This window comes from Notothenia rossii (genome assembly GCF_949606895.1).
Source record: "Notothenia rossii genome assembly, chromosome: 4".
Lineage (NCBI taxonomy): Eukaryota > Metazoa > Chordata > Actinopteri > Perciformes > Nototheniidae > Notothenia > Notothenia rossii.
In genome coordinates, this window is record NC_136902.1 from 14,297,280 (window position 1) to 14,313,185 (window position 15,906).

A 15,906-nucleotide genomic window follows, 5' to 3' on the forward strand; every position below is an offset into this window, starting at 1 on the left:
ACATACAATTTACTCATATCCATTTGACATTACATTCCCTTGGTAGTATATTTGATGCTGCAAATAAAAAAAACATTTAAAAACTATTTCCGCTTTTGATGACGTCATTGTGCAATAATGTTCTCATTGGCTTGCTCCCTCTCTCTTCCTTGAGTCTTTTCCCGCGCTACTCTCAGTGTAAAACAACACACCGAACTGTCAGTCTGTAGTGGCCGCAAGCTAGCTTCTTTCTGTTAATTTAACATATTTTTACAACTGTAACGATTCTGTTACTGCACTGTCAGGTAATGCCGGCCTCAGATTATGACTCGGCCTGTCTGCCGGACATATTGCCGCTGTACTACCGACGGCTGTTCCCCTTCTCACAGTATTACCGCTGGCTGAACTATGGAGGAGGTGAGTGTCATCATTAGACAGCCCGCTGAAAGCTAGCAATACATAACATTAGCAAGATGAATTCATTATGTTGTTAACTTATGTTTTGTTATTTGCTAAATTAGAGAGCTCAGTGGCAGGTTTTGATGACATTATGAAGCATATTGTTTGTTCGGCATGGTGTGCCCTCCTATTGCAAAGTCAAGGAGCAAGCAACACAACAATGAGAATAATATTTATTGGAAAGTAGTATTTGAATAACTACAAATGTTTTTGACTGCTACAATAAACACAGTAAGAGGAAATACAAATATAGGCAAAGTCAAGAAGATAATTATAGATCAGAACAGTTGCAATTGAAATGTGAAAAAGAGGCAATGATTCCCAACATGGCGTACTCACATGTGTGCTTCTGCAGTTTTCTATGGGTACATACAAAAACAGTGTAGTAGCTCATCTCATCTGAAAAAATAATTTTATTTAAAAAATACATAAATCAGCTACTATAACAACTGAACAATATGTGACTGAAAGTGTCACATAATACAAAATGTTTCCAAGTGTCCAAACAATTGAATTAGTTAACTAAAGGAAATATAGGATAAATGGTTCAAAAATAATACCTAAAAGTAATGGATAAACAGGTATTACACTACCAGCACGTGCTTTTCCAAAGTACAAATAAATTATAGTTGTATGAGAGTGTTTTTGTTACATGGTAAACACTGTTACTGTATTTCCACTTTCTATCTTTTATAGTTAAATTAAATCTGGTTTTAAGTTGATTTAAATGAACATATTTGGAATCTCCCAGGTAGTTTGACACATGAGTTCCCCTGACCTACGTATGTCTGACAAAAAAGGTTGGGAACCACTGACTATACAGGACCAATATATATTTTTTCTTCTACAACTTCAGTGCAGAAGAACTACTTTCAGAATCGAGAGTTCTCCTTCACGCTCAAAGATGACATCTACGTCCGCTACCAGTCCTTCACCACGCAGAGCGAGCTGGAGAAGGAGATACAGAAGATGAACCCTTACAAGATCGACATTGGGGCCATATACAGTCACAGGGTGAGAATGCATTTATCTTCTTTTGCATTCTTAGTTTATTGTGCCCCTGCAGATATGTTATGGATAAAGTTTATTATGTTTCGCCCACAGCCCAATCAGCACAACACAGTGAAGTCAGGAACCTTTCAGGCCCTGGAGAAGGAGCTGGTGTTTGATATCGATATGACTGATTATGATGATGTCAGAAGCTGTTGCAGGTAAATTGATTCTGTGGTTAATTTGTTAAAATGATTAAATCTTGACTGTTACATAACTGAGATTAGGGCTGCTCGATTATGGCAAAAATCTTAATCACGATTATTTTGGTCAATAATTGATATCACGATTATTAAATACCATTATTCATTGACTTTGAAAACATCAATTTATTGAACTTTAAAACAAATACAAATAATAATTTGAACAGTACGTTTTTAACTGTTGATTACCCTGAATGTATAATTCAACTGAAAAACCAATACTAAAATAAATTATACATTTAGATCAATAATAATGAATACCAATAAACAAGATCAACAAATATTTTGGAGCGCACTTCCACAATTTACTAAACATATATTAATATGATAAATACAAAAAAATTATATCGAATATGTTGCAGTGCACTGTCACAACCCAGCAAAGCAAAATAATCGTTTTTTTCGATTATGTTGTTTTCGTAATTAAGGCAGGCCAAGATCGTAATTGCGATTTAAAATATGAATAATTGCACAGCCCTTACTGAGATAACACAAACTCTCCTTTTAGTGCTGCAGAGATTTGCCCCAAGTGTTGGACCCTGATGACCATCGCCATTCGCGTCCTGGATAGAGCTCTTCGAGGTTTGTTTGTCATTCATTTTGTCTTGTCTCATTTTCTATTTTCTGCAGAACAGGTGTCTAACACTTTTTGATGTATGTGATCTTCTAGATGACTTTGGTTTCCAGCATCTGCTATGGGTTTATTCTGGCAGAAGAGGAGTGCATTGCTGGGTGTGTGATGAAGCGGCCAGGAAGCTCTCGGTAGCAGCACGCTCCGCAGTGGCTGAATACCTCAGCCTGGTTAAGGTAACAGTATTTTTAGGCTTTTAATAAGATAAATAAGACAGATTTATTTATGAGCAGTTGGGTTTAGTGTGTCTGTCTGTCTCTTTCACGCCCTCATATCTCTGAAATATTTGCATCGGCATGGGGGTCAATAACACAAGATTGTGTGCTCTATTCACTGCTGTCTTTATAGGGAGGTGATGAGACGATGAAGAAAGTAGTGCTCTCAGATCCAATTCATCCCTTCATCAGGTAAGAAGCCAATCCTTTTATCAGTAAAGTCAATTTGAGGCTGTAACAGTTTTTCTGTTGTGTTTTTTGTGTATAATTACACCGACTGTTATTGAGGTTGTTGCCTCTGACTGAGGTTGTTGCTTCAGCTGTTTGAAAGTCTCTACCTGTGATTTCCGCAGAGAGTCTTTGTTGGTGGTGGAGCGATACTTCCCCCTGTACGCGCTACAGGACCAGGACATACTGGGTCGTAAGGAATCTGTGGACAAAGTGCTGGCACTCACACCTGAAGATATCCTTTTCAGAACATGCAGTAGAGCCAATAGCTGATGGAAAACACCACATTTTATTTCTCTCAAATCGAATGTGATTCAAACATGAGAGTATGATCTCTTCTTGTTCAACACACTATGAAAAGAACTTTACCTGACCTTAACTCAAGCATTTACATGTAAGAAAACAGTTACAGCAGGACTTTCAGCACGAGAGGAAACCGGAGAACCGTTGGATGCTGTTGAAGGACCAAGCCGAACGGAAACAGGTAATACTGCTCACTAGTCACTAAACTCATAATCTATCAATGTAAAAGGGACTCAGGGGCCATATTGAAGACGAGACATTTCTTAGAATGAATTACACACGAAAGCACAATGATTTAAAAATGTTTTGATCAGTGTTCTACAAGGACAAGACTATGCAAATGGAGTAGCTTATTTTATGTTTGATAAACCCTAGAGTCATTAAGGTGGAGAAATAAATGACCACATTATATTTCTTATCCTAAGTTTTTATTACATACAGTCTCTTCATATTACAACGTGACTTTGATTAGTTTTTTCAAATATGACCACCATAGAGGTTGTTGTAAAAAGTCACAACAATGTAATCTTTCTTTCTAAAGGGCACTTCCAAAAAGGGCCAACACTTTGAGAAAGAGATCATGCTGCAGTATTGTTACCCCCGGCTCGATGTGAACGTCAGTAAAGGAGTGAACCATTTGCTGAAGAGCCCCTTCAGTGTCCATCCCAAAACAGGTAAGCCTAGATCTAATGTGATTTAATGTAGATGGCATGTTTATTAATGACAGTCTTAATGTAATTCTTTCCTTTTGAACTCTGGCCAGGCCGCATCTCTGTTCCCATCGACCTCAAAGAGTTGGAAACCTTTGATCCTTTTGCTGTGCCCACCATCAGGTTAGTGATAGTGAACTGTCCCATGCTTTGTTGTTGCAGTGATTGAAAATCGTCAGAGCTTATATCATAACTTATTTATTTTTTTTTTTTTTTTAGTATGATCTGTGAGGAGCTGGATCGTCCCAGGACAGTCGAAGAGGAGGAGAAGTCAGAGGAGACAAATGACAAGGAAAACGAGAAGGACGCAGCAGAGATTCGAAAGATCAGAGGTGAGATTCTCAAATAACTCATCGTAGATTTCACAAATGACCATCCCTTTTTAAGTTACAGGCTAACACTGGGTAATTTTGCTCGCTTTTCCTGGCTCAAAATAAAGCTAAAGGGTCAATTCAACCATGACATGTCTTTTATAATGATTATCATTAGGATTGTACCAAATAGAACGCAGCTTAATATATATATATATATAATGTTTAAAATCAACATTTTAAATGCTGCCCAGCTTTTTTAAATGTTTGCATATCTATTAGTTATGTTCAAATGTGTTATTCCCGCACAGATAATTATTAGGCCACTCAAATATTATTAGTATAATACTTTTCTAGAATTAGAAACCAGTTGTGGCTGCAAAGCATTGTTTTCAACTTGTGTGAAATAACTACAGATCATTGTAAAGTCCAAAAGTGAAAACTAATTAAAATAAAAACGGAAAGAAACACATTTGCCCTGTAATCAGAAACAGTTTGCTCTCCCAGCACACAGAGGGAGGCGACTGAGGACTTTTCATTTAAGAAAGTTGATTTAAAAAAAAAAAAAACATTTTCCCCGGAAATGTCATAAGGTGTAATAAGAGACATTCAAAGCTCCTTGTGAAAACCTCACTAGCAGCTCACTGATTTCTTTTCTTGACAGATTACAAGAGAACAAGCCTGGCGAAATATGTGAAATGCTTTGATCAGTTTCTGGATGTGATGGCTCGCTCATGGAAAGGAGAACTTCTTAAAAAGAGTGGTAAGTTTTATTTTGCCTAGATTAAATTAGCGTCTCTATATGAAGTATGTTCTTTCATGTAATTATTTTCTTCTTCTGTTCTTTTAGATCTTCAGAAAGACTTTTGAACTGGATCAACGATCAGAAAGTGATACAGACAAAACATTGTTAATATTTCCCGATCACTAATATGGATGACGATACAAACGGTCCTGTGTTGGGTTGGGAAGTTTCTATTTTTTGATGTACAATCATTTCCTCCACATAAGAACATCTCCTTACTACAGGTTTTTTCTACTACATTACCAATGCTATGCTGTTTGTCTGCTTTGTTCTATATTCTTCTATTGTACAGTCATTTGTGAAAATAAATTTGGTATTTCAACTTTTTCAAAATCTTGTATTTTACTTAACCCTAACCCTTACTTTAAATGAGAACGGTTTGCAATATTTTTGCCAACAATTTTCACCTATACATATTTGTATATATTGTTATAGATTAAACTATTCAACCGTTCTGTAAAGTTTGTTGATTTTAGATGTTGTCTTTGTTTACATCAGTGATATCTGTAAGTACAGCATGAATAAAGAATTAACAATATGATAGAGTAAAAATACTCCATTACAAATAAAGGTCTTGCATTCAGAAGTTTACAAAAGCGCAGAAATATTACAATCAAAAATATTTACTAAGAATAATTATATAAACACATGAATGAAGTTTTTTTAAAATCATAGTATCATCAAGATACTCACTGTGGTGTGGCTTATCTCAGGAGGAGACGAGTCGGCCTACAGGACTGAGGTACTGAAGCTCTCAGCGTGGTGTTCAGAGAACAACCTGGCACTGAACCCCACGAAAACCAAAGAGATCATCGTTCAGGAGGAATACTACCGACCTCGCTCCCCTCTACATTAACGGCGAGTGTGTGGAGAAGGTCCACACCTTCAAGTTCTTCGGCGTCCTCATCACCAACAACCTTTCCTGGAAGGACAACACCACAGCTGTCATCAAGAAGGCCCAACAGCGTCTGCACTTACTGAGGGTGCTCAGGAAGAACAACTTGGCCACTAAGCTGCTGGTGACCTTCTACCGCTCTACCATCGAGAGCCTATTAACATACTGCATCACAGTGTGGTACGCCAGCTGCACTGAGGCCGACAGGATGAGGCTCCAGAGAGTTGTAAAAGCAGCACAGAGGATCATCGGCTGCCCTCTCCCCTCCCTGATGGACATTTACACCTCCCGCGTCCTCAGAAGAGCCAAAAACATTGTTAAGGGCAGTTCACACCCCGGCTTTCACCTGTTCAACCTGCTGCCCTCCGGCAGGCGCTACAGGTGTATCAAATCCAAAACAAACAGACTCAAAGACAGTTTTTTTCCAAGAGCCATCATTGCTCTTAACACCTGAAAGTCATACCTCTTAATCATCCTCCATGTGAAATAAATATGACTGTACATATCATTATTATTATAAATACATACCTACTATTATTATTTATTATATTATACATTTTATTTTTATACTCCTGGAAATAATTACTGCACTTTATTCCTTATTCCTAAGTATGTATGCTGCGTGTATTTGTTGTCTTATGTTGTGATGTTTTTTGTTTTGATGGCATCCTTGAAAGGGAGAAGCATTTATTTCTCTCATTGTACATGTATAATGACATTAAACTATTCTATTCTATTCTATAATTATGCCCAGTCTGCATGAGTTAACCAGATACCATACATTCAAGCAAGCCGGGACCAGAATACAATAAACCCATTATTTTTAGAAAATCAACTAAAGCATTCTGGATTATTAGATCATAGTATAACAGAATACATAAATCACACAGAAACGTTTCTATGTAGTTCTGAAATATCAGAGATACTATTGGCAAAGATAACACAAATAATTAAGCAATCATTCATATCATTTGATTATTTTACAACAGGTTTATAAGCAGTATTTTACTGGGATAGTATAGAGCCAGTTTTAACTTTGTATACTTATGGGTTTTTTGTTTATAATAGACAAATAACAAACATCTTTGTTTGTAAAGTCTTTATCTGTAAAGTGAAATACTACTGTAACAGATAAATGTAGTTGAGTTGAGTCACATTTATATTTTACATGTGGTAGGATTTATAAATGTATATTTTTTGTAGAAGTCCAGGTTCTCAAAGATATATGTTAATGATTTACTATTATGTCAAAATTACGGTATTATCTTTTCTACAGTCAAAAAAATGACTTCCTGTGCCTTGAAGTGCCCCGGAAGTAGAACTCCCCGCTCTGTACCGGATATTACCGCGGGACTGAGGTCAGAAGTTCTCTCTCACAGCCATCTTGGATATAGCATCCCGAATCGGTGAGTGTCTCCGTTCATAATCCAACATCATCCAGCAGTTTTTCACTTATTATCGTCTGTATTTGTGGTATTATGCGTTAAAGTAAAGTAGCAGTATCAGGCTGAGGTAGATATTTGCTTTTTTCGTCCCTCTGTAAAGCGATAAATGAGCCGTTGTGACGCCTATCAGAGGCTCAAAATGGGGGGACATTATGACTTCCAGTTTACCAGCAGCCTTTTAGGGCCGCAGTGAGCATATTGTCTGGTGCTGTTAGGTTTATTTGTGTCACCTTCAGATGTGGGTTTAAAAGGAAATGGTAGACTTTGTTAATCGCCGTAAGATTTTCTCCTGTTGAGGATGCCACCAGCTGTCAGCTAACCGAAGCTAACGTTAGCTAATGTTGCTTCAACAAGAGTACAGACGAAGCTAAAGCATGGGCTCGGTCACCTGTTCAGCTGCAAGTCACTCTCTAAATGGTTAACTACGCCCCAACTTTGTTGTCCGTTTTTACTTCAATGCATTTCTTTAGATAGTTTTGTTCAAGAAGGGTACACATAGGTTGATCACAGTTAGACACTTTTCACAGACGTACAAAACACACAAAGCTCATAACCATTCAATTAACATCTCTGGGTTTAACTGGAGGGGCTGTAAATACACCTAGTGGAGGGCAGCAGCTGGTATTCTCTGTTAACAACATTATACAAGTCTGAAGAGATGCAGTTAACAAGTTTGCCAAAAATAATATAAACATCATTATCTTCATACACCTTTGGATATGATTGCTTTCCATATTTAACTACGCTTAACAGAGGCTGACCATACTAGTGTACAGCAGGACTCTGAATAGCTGATGTAAAACTACTATCCTTGCTAATAGTAGTGATCCAGTACTGGCATGTATTAAGAGTTCCCTTTGAGTTAATCAAAATGTATTTTTATTTTCCCATACAGCAACCATGCCCGGTGAAGCAACAGAAACGGTCCCTGTCACCGAGCAGGAGATGCAGCAGCCTCAAGTGGAGACCGGTTCGTATATTTTTTACTTAACAGGCATGCTATAATGCATATTAAACAACGGGATCCTGGGTGTCCTGAAAGGGTCAGATTGCTCAACAAATGGCCCTCTACGGAAGGCAATTTGTTGAGTAAAAGAGCAATATTGCATTTTTAGGATAATTTGGCTCAGTGAGTTGACTCAGCTGGCTGGACGCTGAGTTGATGTAACAGGTGATGGTTATTTTGACCATCACCAGCCATTTGGTGGGACATTTTGTAAGGGAGGATTGCCCATTGAGGAATCTGCAGTGGTGATATTGCTCAGCTTGGCTTGAAAATGGTAATCCAGGACCCCTCTTTTTATTTACAGACTCACAATGGTGTGCGGTGACTTGCACTTACAACTGGATTTAGCACACAATGCATGGTGTTTAGTGTGGATTTCCCTTTGCACGATAAATGCCTTAAAAAACACTGTTTATCTGGGATTTGTATTTTTTTTGTTTTTTGACAGACCAAGAAATAATCTAAGATAATTATTTACGTTTTCCAGCTGCTCATTTTTTAACGTATTGTTTTTTCATGGTAATATGGACATCTTTTGAAAGTCAGCAGTTGGCAATGCTTTTCTTTTGACCAAAAATGGGGCAATTACTGGTTAATAACATGTATAGATTTGTCTGTATCCATATTCGAGAAGACTCTTATCGTGGATGTGTTTGAGTTAGTTTTATATCAGGTAGGAGCAAGAAAATACTAACAATTCTTAAATGCACATTTCACTTTTTTTTTATAAATTACACATTTTTGCTAATCTAGTTAATTGTGCACTTTTTGTGGTGCAACATCCCTTTTTTTTTTGTAAAGATGACCAACAACACTAAAGAGCAGTTCAGGTGACGTTTGAAAGCAATGGTGCCATATTTCAATACTTGTTTTTGCCTCAATGGTAAGAGCTAATACTGATGTAACTTCACCCCCAAGTGGGTCAGCACTAGACACTTAAAATTAAAAGGCCCGCAGTTGTTTTGGGTTATTCTTTATAAGGATTGTGTGTACATTATAACACATAGCCCTCCTTTTCTGCTGACCGAAATGCTCTCATTTTTGGATAAAAGAGCGTTTATTGGCTTGCAAAGTGATTTCTAGACTTTAAGTAACACCTCCACAAAGCCTTTCATCAGTAAAATAAATCACACATGGGGAGCCGTCTAATTCAAGCATTTATGTTAGTAAATGGATTAATCACTTGTTTTCATGCATACTTGTGCAAAGATCCTCTGTTTATCTCACAAATACACACTGCATGGAGTTTGGGACCTGGGCCTATTTTTGTCTTTTACTTACTGCACCTAACACCCCTTTCTTTGTTATACTTTGGCATACCAAGTGCCAATAACACGTAGATTAACTTCTTACAAACTCGTCGTTCTGTTCACGTTTGGGATAGGGCTGAACGATAAACCGACTTTCAACCGGCGTCGCAAAGTAATAAAACGCACATTTGAAAACGTCCCTTTTTATTTGATAGAAACGCTGCACCTCAGGACTGGACGTGGAAACTGAGTCAAACAGTTAACATGTTAATAAGACTTTGACTTATTGATTATTCTGCCAGATTTTAAAAGTAATTCATGATAAGATTACTTGTTACCATGGCTTACAGTAATTTCCTGCTGTGATTGATCGAAACATTGGTTTTAAAAAGGATTCCGCTAATTTTCCCGAATCGTTCAGCCCTAGTTTGGAGCACAGTTTCTTTTTCACTTCACGGTGTATTCTTGAACCTCTCAAAATTTGCGTTGACGTTAAATTATTCACCAAACAATGACTGTGATTGCCCCTTCCCCTGTTACTCCTGTTGATACTCCTTAATCAGCTGAAGGAGCATTGGATTTCTCTGCTCCCCCTGAGATGGCCATTCCTGTGAGCAAAACAATCCCACTGGAGAATCCTACAGAAACTTCTGATCCTGCCCAAGCGATAGCCTCCACAGAAGAAGCTAGCATTCAGACCAATGATGATAAAGCAAATGGTGTAGCTGCGACTCAAGACATCACTGAGCAAATTGAAGAGACTGGGTTGGTGGCCACACCTGTCACACAGGAAGAGGTGACTGCTGGACCACCAGGGGCTTCAGCTGACATGCCAGTTCCAGAAGAATCTTTGCCTGCTGTCGAAGCGCCCATTGTTTCCGCAGAAGAGCCACCAGCTCTTGAAGAAGCAGTTCCAGCTAAAGAGGTACAAAGTCAAGAGTCTGCTGTTGCTACTGAAGAAACTGCCATCGAGGAGGTTGAAAAGATTTCTGTTGAAGCAAAGACCACTGAAGAGGAGCCCAGTGCAGCGGCACAAGAAATTCCTGATGTACCGAAACCATCTATTACTGAAGATGTTGGTGCCAGCAGTGAAGATGCTCCACAGACTGAGGTTAAAAACTTGAGGAATCTTTGCCTGGACGCAGCTGAAGATGAAGTATTGCCTGCTGAAGTGACTGTCGACCCGCCTATCGTAAATGAAGATCTGGACAAGCAAGATGCTATTACTCTTCTCACCAAGGCCATTCAGTCAAATCAGCCCTCCAAATGTGACCACGTCCCATCTCTTTCCACTCGCCACCATTCAGGTTGGTTTATCCTAAAAAAACAGGCCCTCCCCTCTTTTTGTCAGTATTTTTTTTTTTTGTATGAATCTTTCTGATCAGGGTGGGTTTATTCTTTCACAGATGGTAACATGAATGTGGCAGGTCCAAAGGTATAATGCTCCTGCGTCCTCTTTTACAGTGGATTTTCTCTGGGTCCTTGTTTATTTAAAGTTGCATCTTTTTTGCCCCATCTGAAAATGTTGCTAATGCGGTAGTTTTTATTTCACTCTTATAACAAATGACGAGGTACTCCTTTGTTGGACGTAAGTCTTTTTTTCCTTATACAGTTTGTTAAATAGGTTGAAAGGAAATTATAAAATCTACTTATTTGAAATCTTACAATTAGGCCAGGTGTCGGTCAGTCCTACCTTAAAGAACTTGTTCATTGGTCCATTCTTTGGTGCGTTTATGCATTTGCTACGAGTGAGTGCTATTGTGATGTGGCAGTGTGATATGCATTGAAAGTATGGTTTTCTCTTTTTGCATCCTGACTAAATATATAATGTGCTCTCCTGTGTGGTACTAAGTACTGTGCATTTTGAGTTGTGGTTTTGCATCGGTCTGTTAGGCAGGCGTGTCCCTTTCCTAACCCTAAGCAAAGAGATTGTGTTTTGGTTTGATGAGTTAATCCGCATGAGTAAGTCTTTTTACCAGCAATATTTTTTAAAGAATTACTTTTCTATTCAGCTACACCTCCTGCCCAAGCTGCGACCCTGAAACCTCAGGCTGCTACTGGCCATGTAAAGCCCAAAGGCAAAGATGCCAAGACTCCGCAGGGTTCCTCTGCCCCAAAGTCTGTCCCTGGCAGAAGAAAACGCTCCTCTCTGTCTGCCTCCTCTCCCACCTCACCAAAATCTACTTCCTCCACTACTCCTCTGTCGCCCGTGCCATCGCCCCTAGCTGGCTCTCCTGGGGGCTCCTCTGCTAATCAGGCGAACCGCTTTACCCCAAAAGTTGTCAAGGCTGGCAAACAAGGAAGAGCTATGAAGGGAGAGGCATTTGTGCCTACTCCGGCCCCTGTAGAGTGCAAAGTCACCCCAGTTCTTAAAAAACCAGTAGAGGCTAGCCCCAAGCAAATTATAGTTGAAGCTGAACCTGCCCCAGCAGCTGCTGCAAAGACTGTTGTATGCCCAGCTGCTTTCAAAGTTACCTCAAAGCCTGCTGTGGCACCCCCAGTTTCATTTTCAGAAGCTCTTGCCTCTAGCCCTCCTGCAGCTGTTGAGGTTAAGAAAGCTTTACCAAGCCCTGTCCCTGATTTTGCATCAACTGATGATCTCCCTCCACTTATCTCAACTGTGAAGCCAATGACTGTGCCTATAACAGCCCCAGTGAAAATGGTTGAGGTTGCTAAAGAGGTATCTCCAAGCAAACCTGCTCCTGTTGAGGTCAAGCCAACTGCTAAACCCAAACCTGCTCCCGTTGAGGTTGACATGCCTAAACCTGCTCCCATTGAGGTTAAGCCAGCAGCTAAGCGTAAACCTGCTCCTGTTGAGGTGCCCAAACCTGCTCATGTTGAGGTGCCCAAACCTGCTCCCATTGAGGTTAAGCCAGCAGCTAAGCGTAAACCTGCTCATGTTGAGGTGCCCAAACCTGCTCATGTTGAGGTGCCCAAACCTGCTCATGTTGAGGTGCCCAAACCTGCTCATGTTGAGGTGCCCAAACCTGCTCCCATTGAGGTTAAGCCAGCAGCTAAGCGCAAACCTGCTCCTGTTGAGGTGCCCAAACCTGCTCCCATTGAGGTTAAGCCAGCAGCTAAGTGTAAACCTGCTCCTGTTGAGGTGCCCAAACCTGCTCATGTTGAGGTGCCCAAACCTGCTCCCATTGAGGTTAAGCCAGCAGCTAAGCGTAAACCTGCTCATGTTGAGGTGCCCAAACCTGCTCATGTTGAGGTGCCCAAACCTGCTCATGTTGAGGTTAAGCCAGCAGCTGAGCTTAAACCTGCTCCCATTGAGGTGCCAAAACCTGCTCCTGTTAAGATTGAGCTTAAACCTGTTCCTGTTATGTGTGAAAAGCCAGCAATGGTTGAGGTTAAGGCGGTGCCTACTGAGGTTGCCAAGCCTTCCAAACCACAAGCTGATCCCTCATCTGCTCCCTTAAAACCTGCTCCAGTTCAGCCTTCCTTCCTTCAGCCAGTTCCTTCCCCAGCTCCCCATAAACTTTCATTTGCTGAGGCAGTTGCAAAACCAGCCCCTGTTAAACCTGTAGTTGAGCTAGTCACACCTTCTGAGCCCATCTCACCACCCAAAACAGTTAAAACCCCAGTCAAGGTGGAACCTGTGATCAAGAACAACAAGGGTATTTTCTTCTCTCTCTTTTTATGCCTGCTGTTTTTCCTGTCACTGTTTTCAGAACTGTACTGATGCTTAGGTCATTCTACTAAAGTCAAGGTTGTGAAGTAAATGTTAGCTTTGCTTTCGATTTTAATGAGTTAATTTAAGAAGCTTCCTACATGGATCATTTTATAGGAAAACAGTTATTTCTCTTGCATACTTTCAACGATGTTGTGTAGTTAAATGGTGTGGTCTAATAGTTTATATTGAGTTTGTGGAGATGACTGGTGAATGTGATATGAAGATGGTATTGTTTTAAACAGAGTACACATTTGCTTATTTGCTGTGGTCACGGTGACCCTTTTGCATATTTATTGGTTATTTGAGTTTAATTTTTATTGAAAATGTTCCACATACTAGGTAGGTGTGAGTTTCTCTGGAGTACGAATAAACATATTTATAGTGTATTTTTAACATGCCCATTTCCCTTCTCCAGGATTGATGCAGCATATTTTCTTGCTAGTAAACATGTAATGGTTTGTTTGTTGTGACTTACAATTGTTTGTTGTTGGTGGTTCCTGTAGGATCCGGTACAGAGTCTGACAGCGATGACTCAGTCCCTGATCTGGAGGAACAGGACTCTGCACAGACACAGACACAGCAGGCTCAGGTGAGTTTAGTGTGGTCTTAAATATCCTGAAAGAATACTACAACCATGCCCAACACTTCCAAGGGATGTTATTTGCCCTTTCCTCTTCAGTGATGATTTAATACAGTGACTTTCGTTCTTCTGAGCCTCCTGAAGCCAACCTTTCTGTCCTGAGAAGAGTTAGTGTTTGCACAATAACTAGGATTTAATAAAATTCCCCAGATTTCCTGATCGACATAAACCTATTTTAAACCATTGTAAAATGTGGATGAATGTCATCTCTTACAGCTTGCAGCAGCAGCTGAAATAGACGAGGAACCTGTCAGCAAAGCCAAACAGAGCCGCAGTGAAAAGAAAGCACGAAAGGTAATTATCTTACACGGTTTCATTTACATCATTTGCACTGTTCTACTTACTTTGAAGCTCAGAATTGGACACATTTGTAATATGACTTGTATTTCTTGCAGGCAATGTCAAAGCTTGGTCTCAGGCAGGTAACAGGCGTCACCAGGGTCACTATTCGCAAGTCAAAGAACATCTTGTTTGTCATCACCAAACCAGACGTTTACAAGAGCCCTGCATCAGACACATACATCGTCTTCGGTGAAGCTAAGGTATGTAACCAAGATGAATGCGTACCACTGGGTCGGATCAAAATGTTACAAAAAGGCTCTCAAGTGAAGATGTTCTGAAATAAGGTTTCATTTTACTCTTTGTTCCCTAGATCGAAGATCTTTCCCAGCAGGCCCAGCTGGCTGCCGCAGAAAAGTTCAAGGTACAGGGAGAAGCAGTTTCAAACATCCAGGAAAACACACAGACGCCAACCGTACAGGAGGAGAGCGAAGAAGAAGAGGTGAGATACAGTTTCATTCAAGGGAACTCTCGGAGAGGCAAACTCTTTTTTGTTATCATGTAACAAAACATTGCCCTTATTTTTCAAGGTGGATGAGACCGGAGTTGAGGTCAAGGACATCGAACTCGTTATGTCACAAGCCAACGTGTCGCGAGCGAAGGCTGTACGCGCTCTGAAAAACAACAACAATGACATCGTCAATGCTATTATGGTAAGATTTATACAACTATCTAATATTTGTAAAACAATTTGATTACTCAGGCCATTCTAAATGGTTTGCTCATACTTCTGTAGATAAACGTGAACTCTTCAGTGATGATTTAATACAGTGACTTTCGTTCTTCTGAGTTTACTGAAGACACATTTCTGTGCTGAGAAGAGAAATATTCTTACAATTGTATTAAAACATAAATCGACACATGTTAATGAACCATTTTTGTTCCTTTCTTGCAGGAGTTGACAATGTAATGGGATCCTGGCACAAAAGGGTTAAAGAAAGGTTGCTGATTTGAGCTCGTTTATACAATTTATACCCAAGATGGAAATAAAGTTGTGGCTTGATAAAATGTAATTTTGATGTTTTTGTTCTTCATTGGGAATCGGGGCATTTTGTTGTAGCTGGGTTGCAGAAATGCTTCTTAATTTAGTTGAGGCCAGAGAAAGGCAGAAATCCATGAATGAACAAGAGACTTAAAAACTCATTATTTAAATGTATAGTTCCCTGGGTCATGGGATATGAAAGAAAAAAGGTTATATATTGTTATTCTTTGGACTGTTTTCTAATATTTTGTGTGAAATATTATTTGACCTCTAAAATAGTACTAGGTGAGGCGTGTTCAGCAGAAAGCAAACTGCAACTTCACATGACTTTTTCAGAGTTCACAGAGGGACACCACAGGTTCTCAATGTGTCATATGATGTTTGTTTTTTCTCATTAAAATCTAAATCTGACAATTGGGAATTACAGCGTCAACTTTAGACTCAAGTGGAGTGACAATTACAGTGTTTCCCAGAATAAGTCCCTGTGTTCTTTATCTCATGTATGCAGATGACTTACAAAGTTGTCACGCTATTAAATTGATCAACAGGGGGCTGTAACGTCCAATGATGTTCAGCAATGTGCCAGAAAAGACAAAAGGAAGGCGGCAAGCTGGTAAACAAAGCTGGATTTAACATACAGTACCAACAAATAAAATGTGTTTACAAGAAAACGAATGGTATTTCTAAGTGTTTAACAAAATGTCAATATTTACTTCTCATCGCCATAAAACGGCTTTTTAACTCAAATCATGGCATGAATAATGAATAAATCCCCTCGG

General features: G+C 39.6%; 2 protein-coding genes across 7 annotated transcripts; both read left to right on the forward strand.

The window, feature by feature from the left end:
- The first annotated feature begins 139 nt into the window (after positions 1-139).
- On the forward strand, positions 140-5,227 carry prim1 (DNA primase subunit 1). The gene is made up of 13 exons (XM_079673442.1): positions 140-396; positions 1,295-1,452; positions 1,543-1,649; positions 2,200-2,273; positions 2,362-2,498; positions 2,671-2,729; positions 2,891-3,000; positions 3,158-3,249; positions 3,610-3,742; positions 3,832-3,901; positions 3,998-4,110; positions 4,754-4,852; positions 4,940-5,227. Exons 1-13 carry the CDS (start codon positions 288-290, stop codon positions 4,957-4,959), a joined length of 1,281 nt encoding a protein of 426 aa, XP_079529568.1. The 5' UTR covers positions 140-287; the 3' UTR covers positions 4,960-5,227.
- Positions 5,228-7,112: 1,885 nt separating this feature from the next.
- On the forward strand, positions 7,113-15,158 carry naca (nascent polypeptide associated complex subunit alpha). Of its 6 annotated transcripts, none has more exons than XM_079674484.1 (10): positions 7,113-7,195; positions 8,130-8,204; positions 11,503-12,467; positions 12,594-13,110; positions 13,670-13,755; positions 14,023-14,100; positions 14,202-14,348; positions 14,459-14,587; positions 14,676-14,798; positions 15,041-15,158. In XM_079674484.1, the coding sequence occupies exons 2-10, from the start codon at positions 8,135-8,137 to the stop codon at positions 15,053-15,055; spliced, it is 2,130 nt and encodes a 709-aa protein (XP_079530610.1). In that variant the 5' UTR covers positions 7,113-7,195; positions 8,130-8,134; the 3' UTR covers positions 15,056-15,158. The 6 variants fall into 6 exon arrangements, with proteins under 6 accessions (XP_079530610.1, XP_079530608.1, XP_079530609.1 ...); XM_079674482.1 differs by having other exon boundaries at positions 11,503-12,443; positions 12,531-13,110; XM_079674483.1 differs by having other exon boundaries at positions 11,503-12,308; positions 12,420-13,110.
- Positions 15,159-15,906: the final 748 nt, after the last annotated feature.